Raw genomic sequence first — 9829 nt, 5'->3', positions numbered from 1 at the left:
TAGTGTTCTTTGTACTGTCATGATTGAAGATGAATAGATAGGAAATTTTATGCAAAAAGAATATATTGCTAAATTTTTTACGTAGTCAAAAACGTCAAAATTAGATGGGACCCACCACAAAATTAAAAGTTGCTAAATTCTCTATTCTTTCTCCTCATGGGCATTGGGGTTGTCACCTTTCCACTTCCACCCTAGGTGAGGGGTGGTAGCATGCATGGCATCAATATCTTTGGATTTGGCCTCAGCGTACAGAGCTGCTCCGCTCCTGCATCCCTAATCCAAGGACTTTGAACTTGCTTCTCCGGTAAGTTTAGATAGGTAATCTGCTCGGACGAGTTGCAAAGAGCTCGCTTCCCGACTATAGTATGAAGTGTCGCGCATTCGAACTCTGCTATGCGGAGGGGGGGGGGGGTATTTGATGATATGTTACTATGGTGTACAAAGTTTAGAAATTGCTGATGACAATTGTCAGTGTGTATCATGAGCTAATTTCATCTCCTACTTGCAAAATAAAAATATCACAATGACTTACAAGGGCATTAAATGTCGTGGACTCGATTCCTCCATGGAATCTCACAACCGTGATCTTTTGAGATCGAAGTCTTCCATCAACGTGGACGTACAATATCACCATCTATTGGAACCACAGGTCAAAAACCTTTCGTGTCACCACTGCGTTTCGAATCTCCTAAACTCTACTCCTTACATTCTTGCACTTGCATATTTTTTACATTCCACTGTCTATACTCTAGAAATGCATGTGTAAGGTGTGCTTGTACTACCCTAGCCTTTGCCAAAATCTACCTAAATGCCAAACATGTTAAAATTGGTCACTAGCTCGCGCTAGTTGTCTATTCACCCCCCCCCCCCCCCCCCCCTCCCCCCTCTAGACACTCCTTTGGATCCTAGAGAGGTGGTATCATTGGCCTCAGCGCACAGAGCAGAGCTGCTCCGCTCCTGCATCCCTAATCCAAAGACTTCGAACTTGCTTGTCGGATAAGTTTAGATAGGTAATCTGCTGGGACGAGTTGCAAAGAGCTCGTTTTCCGACTATACTATGAATTGTCGTGTGATATTTTACTACGGTTATACAAAGTTTAGAGATTGTTGATGACAATTGGCAGTGTATCTTAATCTAATTTCATCTCCTACTTAAAAAGTAAAAATATGAAGAACTTACAAGGGTACATCAACTGTCGTGACTTGTCGCTTTTCTTTTGGTCTACTGGTCGTGTGCGTGCATCGTCTGGTGCAAAGGTGACGAGAGTTTGCTCTGCATTTTGTAACCTGGTAGCTCTTTTTCAAGAACAAAATCTTGGAAGTTGGAAATCGGAGCCCCTTCTTCGGACAGAAGGTACTAAAGAAAGGATCCTACCGCACTAAAGAAAGAGCAGAGTGGCAAATCTAGCATCCATGGAACAGATCCAGCACTGACGATAAAACAATTAAAAAAACAGAAACTTGAAAGGAACAGGCTCAACGTCGAACTGACACGTGTAACTGGCCAGCAAATTAGAATCCATTATCCAAAGAAAGTGTCCCATTAGCTATGTACAGAGCACGAGAATCATGCATAATTAGGCAGGGGTAATGCACGAGAAGATGCTAATTTGCATTAAGGAAAGCTGTTATTCCCAGGCTAGCTGTCATATTTGACTTGAGCCGAAGGCAGAAGGTGGGATTCTTCTTGGAGGGCAGCGCAAACCCAAAAGGGGATGGATTCTTGAAGGCTTCCATGAAGGTAAAGCAATCCCATCTCGAAGGCTCCAATACATATGCTCTTTGCCTGCCTCCAAGACAACAGTTCCCTTGCCCTCTTCCAACCATCTCCTCCCCCCTCTCGTCTTCCTCCCTTCACCACCTCCAGGTACAAGTAAGCCATAGTTAATGCAAGGCTTGGTGCCCCTTGGAGCTGCTGCTTCTCTACAAATACATTGCGCGCCATGGACGGCGACTTGAAGGCGCTGAGGTAAAGAACTGCGGCATCTAGAGCCGGGCCTGCTAAAAGCTTGGTTGATTAACTGTGAGCTTCTTCTGATCTTCTCCATGCTTAAGTTTGATTTCCTCTCGGAACAATAACTTTTATGTCTTTCTGCTCTCAAAAAAATATTCTATGTTCTTCGTCTTTTCAAGGGCTTCAAAGTTTTCTAGGCCAACATATTAGTTGATCCTTCCCTTTTATTCTACTAGTTTGCTTGTTCTTAGAATCATCCTTTTGTAGGGTTCAGTTTTCTGGAGTAGAAAAGAGAGACAAAGGTGGGGAAGCTTCTACAATACTGCCACAAGAAAACTCGGCTCCTGGAAGAGGTATGTGACCAGATTTGTTCTTTCAGCTTAATAAACATACAATTTGCAAAAGAATAATAATAGATTGTTATGTTATTTTTGTTCAGTAAGAAGTACACTCCACTTATATTCCTATCCTATAGCACTATGATCAAATCAGTTAATCCACACTGTAAAACATAAATTATGGAACCGTCAGATATTCAGATGCTATGAGCAAGGAAACTACTCTTCAAACATATTCATGTCAGAAACCAGCTATAGGTTTTTCCTAATTGAATTCGTGCTGAACTGAATTTTTGTTAGAAGAAACAAATCCATCATGATGAACCAAACAAACAAAAAAAAAGGTACAAAGAATCTGACTGGCATCCCACCTTCCAGCGCAAATGGATAGCGGAGACGAATACAACGCTATATTCGCAGCCACAATTGCCGCAGCGGCATACGCAATCGCAGCAGAAGAAGAGAAACAGAAGGCCAGCCCTGTTCAGCTGCCATCCAAGAGAGGTGAAAGCATGAGAAAGCCTACAGGAGGCAGCAAGATCTCAAGATGGTTCAGTGCCAAAGAGCGTGCAGAAGATGCTGACGAGGGACCAGGTATTCTTATCTATTTCCCACTTAACACAATCCCTTGTCACCTCTACTGTACCAAAACATCTTATAACAATGTCGCATCGTGTTATCGTTTCAGCCAACGTATCGGTAAGGAGGCCACTGAAACCAGAACAGAGGAAGCCCGGAGGCACGGGTTCAGACCAGAAGGTGCCATTGCCACTTCCACCAAAGATGCATGATTCTTCTGTGGGAGCAAAAAAGGCTCCAGGATCCTCCAGAAAATCACCAGAGAAGAAAGGAAGCAAGAGGTTTGAGCAGGAGCAGGCAGTTCAGAGGGTACCAACCGCTGTCAGGCCAGCAACATCATATCAGTCTAGGCGGAACGACGATGGCGCAGCAGGAGTAACTGCTATTGCCGGCACACAGAGCAAGGCTGATGCATGGGAGAAGGAAAGGCTTGCTAGAGTCAGGGAGGAGTGAGTATAAATATTTTAGTTTTTGCTAATTATTTGATGCAGCTACACCTAACATAACCGCCGAATTTAGGTACGAAAAGATGATGGAAACCATAGCCGAGTGGGAGACTGAGAAGAAGGTGAAGGCCAAGCGCCAAAAAGAACAGAAAGAGGTTTTTGTTGATTCGAAAGCATAATTTGATAGAGCAGAGCAGCATGTTTCTCTTTTTTTAGAAGAATAGGGCACTGTGTTTTTCATTGTTATTATTAATTATTTTATTTGCGGGGGTATAATAATCCTTTTGTGCAAAACCAAATCATTATCATGATTCATGATGCAATTAGTTACTAAAATGATGGGGCTGAAGGAACTGAGAATTTGCTAAATTGCAGGTTGCGTTGGACAGAAAGAGAGCGAAACAATTGGCAGAGTACAATCAGGAAATGACAAGGATCAACAAAATCGCTGGAGGAGCAAGGTCAATGGCAGGGGAAAGGAAATACGAGGATGAGAAAAAGATCAGAGAGAAGGCCAAGAAGATACGATCAACAGGAAAGTCTCCCCGTGGATGCTGCTTTTGAGACATTGCCATTCTACAAAATTTGAAACGAAATGGACGGCATGACTTGAATGTGATATAAGTCTCACAACAGCCATGTACTGTATCGTATTATAAAATGTATTTGTTTTGATGAGTGATAAGAGTGTAGAGTTGCATCCAACATGCAATTGCATTGTATCAGGATCAACATAAGAAAGTTTGAAGGGTGTGGATGATGAAAAGTACCATGGAATTATCTGTGCATGCATCTTCAAGATGAAGCAGGGACTGTAAGAAAATAAGCATTGCAACAGCACACGTTTAGGAGCTCCCCTGCATCCAAGGCCAATAACATACAAATACACCCACCAGGATAGCAAATTCAAACCCAAGATTAAGAGCAGCATGCTTGTAACAAGTTTCAAACCAACACTCTTGTATTATAGAACTTCGTAAATCCAAGCCAACAAAAGCACACTTGGTTTTGTTTTCTTGGTGTCTCAATCGATTTACATTGAAATATAATTGAAAGCACTATCTGCATGAAGCCCCTTGGCTATGCACTGTAATAATCCAAACCTTTGGGCAAATGTTACTTCTCGCCACAAGAGATGCAACACGCAAGCTATACAAAAATACTCTTCACTCAATCCAGTTTCGGAGGAAAAAGAAAGAAGATTCCAGAACATTAATGAGAAAATTTGGCGATTCCGTAATATGTGCATATATAATCTACAATGGCTCATCCCGTGCCTTTTCATCTTCATCTTGAGCTAAATATGGTGAGTTACCTGCCTGTGGTGTAGTGGGATTGCCGTCCTGGAGAAGTATCACTGTTTCAAAAGCACCAACCAAAGCTTTTACCTTGCTTTTCCTAGACTCCACAAGCTTGCTTGCAGTTTCTTCTATTACATTGTTGAATAGCCCCTGCGCATCTTTCTTGTCTTGTGTATCTTGATGCCTCAGTTTCACTGAAGGAGATTCCAAGTCAGGCTCAGTAGGAACACCATTATTTCTGGTATTCCTCTTAAAAATCCTTCTCACTAGCTGACCTTCACCATTTGCAACTTCATTGGCAGCTCTTCTTCTAAATATGAGTCTTCTCGGGCCATTACTGTCTGGGGTGAGTTCTACAATTTTACCCCTTTTAAACTTCAATTTGTAAGGTGTGGTACTAGCATCATCTGGGTGAAGTGATGAGATCCTTTGCAGCCTTTGGCCTTTAGCCTTTGAAGAGTCATCATTTGGGTTGATTGCTTCTCCTTCATCTTCTGCATCAAACTCATCTAATTCAATTAACTCATAATCATATTCTTCATAATTTTCATCATCTGATAGTTCTTCCACTAACTGTTGAGCAACAATCATTGATTTCAGTTCATCCTGTTGGAAGGAGCCATTGTTATGGACACTTGCTAACTCATCATTTTGTAGATTAGAATCAGTTAGCACAGACTTTGATTGCTCCGTAAGTTCACCATCTGATGAAGCTTCTAAAATTGATTGGCAATGAGATGTACTATTAATATTCTCAACATCGTCAATTTCAGCAGCCTCGACATTTTCAGCTACATTTCCTGTAGTGCAATCAAGGCAAGACTCCGGAGGCCCTTGAAGGTCTTCATGAGCTCCCATGTCCTCCCTACTTTCAGTGATTACAGACTCCACACTAGCATTGACTTTCACTCCATCAGCTTCAACTTCTGAGGTACTTTCAGCTAATACAGAATCATATACATCTGCATTTTGCACAGCTGTCAGTTGTTTAGGTAGCTGGCAGAGAGCTGCAGCATCTGCTCGGATGTCTTCATCCGTTGAAGCTCGATTATCAGCAGAATTCTTCTCCGGTTGCATATGCTCTAGGTAAGGTTTACTGAGCATAGTCTTGAGTGCCTGATTATCAAATGATCGCTGCAATTCAACAGCAACGGGGAGTTCAGAGACCAATGGTTCGCTCACTTCATTACTTCCCACTACATCATCCTCTAAACTGAATCTACTTGTTTCTTTTCGTGCTGGTCGAGATTCTTCTACATATTCTGTGGCATGTGAAGATAGTTCTGCTAACGCTGACTCCACCAGATGGCCTGTAATAGATGAACCTTGCACATCCTCTTCGTCTGTTTCAACAGGAGTCAAGTCAGATTGGACAGACGATGATGAGGACATGTCCAAGTCATCATCTGAACTTATTCTGCTTTCTTCTTCTGGTGCTGTTTGAGAAATGTCTCCATATTCTGTGGCATCTGGAAACAGCTCCACTACTGTTGACTCCACATTATAGCTTGTAACACATGAATTTTGCACATCATCTTCTTGTAATTCAACAGAGGCAATAAACTCGTCTTCAATGGAGAATGGTGTTCTGGGCACATCTGAGCGTTCCTTGCCGTTGATACTTGCATTGCTGGACCTCATCGAACTTCTTCCAGTCTTACCAGTATTGCTTGTGTGCTTGCCAGTAATAATTGCTGGTGAAGAAGGAAGCTTTCCTTTCAGAGTACTTTTATCTTTTGAAGATACAAGATTATTAGAAGCCTGAGATGACACAGGAACTTTCTTAATCGAGTTGAGTTTAGTAGGAAGTGAAGCTGGTTTCTTAACTAACGGTTGCTTGACAGTCGTGTCCTTCTCCACAGTTCTAGCTTTTTCCTGCAGTATCTTCTCTGGCAATTTCGAACCCTTAACTGGCATTGCTGCTTTTTTATCAAGATTGGGTACTCCGCTGGAATACCTCGGATTAGCCAAAGTCCTCTGTGCAACCATTGGATGTTTCTTTCTGCCATCAGAGTTCACATTTTTATGATCAGCTGATAAAGCAATACGTGGGACCAAGTGTTCCGATGATTCAGTGCCTCTCAAATTTGCTGATTTTATCTTGTGAACAACACGATCAGCTTCACCCAGTGATATACTCGACTTGACTAGTGAAACATTTCTTCTGTTCCTGACATCCTTGGGTGTATCTAAGATAACTGATCCATGCAGTGTCAAATTATTTGGATGAGTTGGAAGTTTCTTTCTTCTCCCTCCTAAAAGCAGAAGCTTTTCTTCAGAAGGATTCCTGTGTCCATGCTTGCATAAATCATGGCATGAGCCTGTAGAAGGTCTTAGGTAGCGTGATACCGTCTTCTCGTTCTTTTTTGAAGAATCTGAAGCTGAAGCTGAGCTCGTAGGAGTGGTGGTACCAAATGAATTTCTACTTTCCAAAACTTTGGACATCGAGGCCTCCCGGTAGCTGAGATAGTGCTTGTCTCAGCTGAGTGTTATTCCTTTTGAATTGGAGAATATCTAGACTGCTGTAATAAAGAGCATGTGTTATTAATCAGAACTTGCATAACCACATCCAAAGAGTCAACAAAAAAATAGAAAAAAAGGTAATTCTAAAAAAAAGTTAGCATCACAGAACTGTACCAAATCCAATCACTTAAATAACCACACAAATTTGAGATACCTAATCTTATCTGTGAACACTGCACGCTCTAGAGTAAGGAAGTATGCATCATCTTAAATTACAGTTATGGTCATCTGAATAGCATGTGTGCGAGTTGATCCTAACCGCTTACTGGCATCGAACTTTTTTGTATGCAAAAAACATGTTCCACCTCATCCTAGTTATTAACTTTCAAAAGAATTTATAGCATGACAATTGATATGCTGCTGCTGTTGTTGGGGGCAAACAGTACCATAACAAGGCAAATGGAAATTCTTCCTACAAGGTTGAAGTGTTTGAAGCCAAACTGAAAGATTAAAGAAAAAAAAGTCTTAAGCACAAACTAGATAAAACGCCGTCACATGAGTAGCAGGGTAGCATTACCTCCCAAAAGAAGATATCGAGAAGTTCGATGTTCACACCTCTGACAATAATTGTTGAAGAGTGTATCCAAATCCAATTCCCGAGGAAAATAATAGGCCTGAAAGTGCAAGGGGACAAGGTCATTTTGGCATCAATAATGTCAATATCCACTGTTCACATATTAATTGAGTATAAAGAACAATAAAGTGCCCATCCTCGCAACTAGCTTGCACTATCATTTATTTCCTCACCAACTGTTATTGTACCAGCTGCACTACTGAATTTTTTCTTTATAAAAATGAAAAGAAAAGGACGATCATAAAGATATTGGCAAGCTCTTACGACTGAAATGATGGAAATGGAACAGAGTATGACAGAACACCTATTTCTTTGATATAACAGAAGGGCAATCAAGAATTACAAGTTCAACTGTCCATGTCTAATAGTAGAACAAAAGAGTTGATCCAACTCCAAAAACCAACTACCCCTGTCTTGCCTGATACTGAATGAATCCAAATATATTAATGACAGTAGTAATACTATACAAATACAAGAGCAGAAGTGACAACCAAAAAGTCCATACGCAATGATTATATGTATCTTACTGTACTTATTCTTAAGCTGCCCTCCAAGACCCCTTCCTATGTTTCCAAGGAAATAAAAATCCCCAGGATCCCACTTCCCATCAAACGTTTCGCACCCAATTACTGATCATTAACAACAACAGGACCAGCTTTTTTCTAGCCAAGCTGGCATAGATCCAACAGTTCCACCCCCACTGTTTTCCAGCTAGGAACTGCGAGGACAAAAAAGCACAAGCTGCCAACCAAAACCCCTACGGAGAGAAGAGAAACCTACGCTGGTCAGCTCAAACGTGGCTGACAGTCTGACACCTTTTCGACGGAATCTTGTAATCTTGCATTTGACAGTAATAAGATTAGCAAGTTAATAATCAGACCATTGGAGCAAAACAGTTCCTCGCGACCGCGAAATTTGGGAACAAGGGCGACTTAATTGGGAATTTAGGAAGAATTAAGTGTAATCAGCAAATGAACAGAATATATATTTTTTCTAGAAGAAGATGATCTAAAAAATTTTCTAGAAGAAAGCATAGGTTTTGCAGGTTCCCATTGTAATCGTGGGGGGAAGGGGGTGAGCTGAAACGGGAAGAAACAGATCGACAGACCGGTCAATGCAAATATTGCGCGTTCATATTTTCTCCAACGCGAAATCCCCTCTTGCCCGCGACACGTTTGGCTCGACCTGACCAGCCCCCGACGAACCTCAACTCACACACATGGCCGAATCCAGATAAGCGGTCGCGGAAGGGGAAGCACGCGAATCAAACCCACACCCAACGAAGCAGGCAGGAGATACTGGCGCGAAGATCATGAATACCTTGGGGAGACAGAGGCCGGATCGGAGCCTCCTCCCGGTCGGCCTCCCTTCCCCGCGGCGAGTCGCCTGAGCGGAGGCGGCAGTGGGCGAGGAAGGAGAAGGAGGAGGCGGTGGCGGCGACGCAGGCAGGCGGGCGGGCTCCCCCTCCCCCTTCTCGAGGAAGGAAGGAAGGAAGTCGTGCGCGCAACAACCGTCTGCTTCACTATTGCGCGTAGCGTATCGTCTTCGCGGCGTTGTTTTTGCTGTCTGCCTGCCTGCCTTCCCCGCGGCGGGCCGCAGATCTGGTGCGGGGCCCGGTTACAAGCAGTGTGAGAGAAGGCTTTTAGCAAAAAAAAGGAAGAGAAAAACAGCTGGGGAAGGGGACGCAAGCGAACGTCATTTGACGGCAGTTTTAGTTGTCAAAAATAAAATCAAACAACGGTAGTTTTACAAAGAAGCTGTCATGTCGCTCTGAAAAAACCAGTCCGTGTATATAAGCACTTGTGTCTGTACTGATGTTTAAAAAAAAAATCCGCCCGTGCCACCCTCTCTGGCAAACATTCGCCGGTTTCTCAATATACCACTACGACATGGGGGTGGAGAGGATTTTATTGCTTGGGCTCATGAAAAGAATGGCAACTACTCTGTCAAATCTTCGTACCGTGCTCTCGTGACTCGCAACGAGCGTCTAGCTCTAGAGGAAGGGACAGTTCTTAGCACTTCACAGACTGATGGACAGATGTGAAAGCGTCTTTGGAAGCTCAATGTGCTGCCTAAAGTTCGGGTATTCTGGTGGAGAGTTGTTCGACAGCTTC

General features: G+C 42.7%; 2 protein-coding genes across 6 annotated transcripts; one reads left to right on the top strand and one right to left on the bottom strand.

The window, feature by feature from the left end:
• The first annotated feature begins 1525 nt into the window (after positions 1-1525).
• LOC123085042 (remorin 1.4) lies at positions 1526-4083 on the top strand. 4 transcript variants are annotated; one of them, XM_044506604.1, is made up of 7 exons: positions 1526-1741; positions 1868-1969; positions 2222-2307; positions 2671-2886; positions 2981-3320; positions 3391-3472; positions 3693-4083. In XM_044506604.1, exons 2-7 carry the CDS (start codon positions 1944-1946, stop codon positions 3879-3881), a joined length of 939 nt encoding a protein of 312 aa, XP_044362539.1. In that variant the 5' UTR covers positions 1526-1741; positions 1868-1943; the 3' UTR covers positions 3882-4083. The 4 variants fall into 4 exon arrangements, with proteins under 4 accessions (XP_044362539.1, XP_044362538.1, XP_044362541.1 ...); XM_044506603.1 differs by having other exon boundaries at positions 1699-1969; XM_044506606.1 differs by lacking the exon at positions 1526-1741 and having other exon boundaries at positions 1758-2023.
• A 177-nt stretch (positions 4084-4260) lies between these two features.
• Positions 4261-9336, bottom strand: LOC123085041 (uncharacterized). Of its 2 annotated transcripts, none has more exons than XM_044506601.1 (3): positions 9036-9336; positions 7659-7755; positions 4261-7140 (listed from the first exon to the last, which is right to left on the bottom strand). In XM_044506601.1, the coding sequence occupies exon 3, from the start codon at positions 7061-7063 to the stop codon at positions 4574-4576; it is 2490 nt and encodes an 829-aa protein (XP_044362536.1). In that variant the 5' UTR covers positions 7064-7140; positions 7659-7755; positions 9036-9336; the 3' UTR covers positions 4261-4573. The 2 variants fall into 2 exon arrangements, with proteins under 2 accessions (XP_044362536.1, XP_044362537.1); XM_044506602.1 differs by having other exon boundaries at positions 4261-7137.
• Between the last annotated feature and the right edge of the window lie 493 nt (positions 9337-9829).

Source organism: Triticum aestivum, chromosome 4A (genome assembly GCF_018294505.1).
Source record: "Triticum aestivum cultivar Chinese Spring chromosome 4A, IWGSC CS RefSeq v2.1, whole genome shotgun sequence".
Classification (NCBI taxonomy): Eukaryota; Viridiplantae; Streptophyta; class Magnoliopsida; order Poales; family Poaceae; genus Triticum; species Triticum aestivum.
Note: the sequence above shows the minus strand (reverse complement) of the source record. Positions and strands in the feature narration are given on the sequence as shown.

What these genes read in the sequence shown, in the direction of transcription:
- LOC123085042 (XM_044506604.1), top strand. Translation starts at nt 1,944, where the DNA reads ATGGACGGCGACTTGAAGGCGCTGAG. An exon ending in GGCGACTTGAAGGCGCTGAG is followed by an intron (nt 1,970 to 2,221) that starts GTAAAGAACTGC and finishes ATCCTTTTGTAG; the next exon opens with GGTTCAGTTTTCTGGAGTAG. An exon ending in GCCAAAAAGAACAGAAAGAG is followed by an intron (nt 3,473 to 3,692) that starts GTTTTTGTTGAT and finishes GCTAAATTGCAG; the next exon opens with GTTGCGTTGGACAGAAAGAG.
- LOC123085041 (XM_044506601.1), bottom strand. Translation starts at nt 7,063, where the DNA reads ATGTCCAAAGTTTTGGAAAGTAGAAATTCATTTGGTACCACCACTCCT.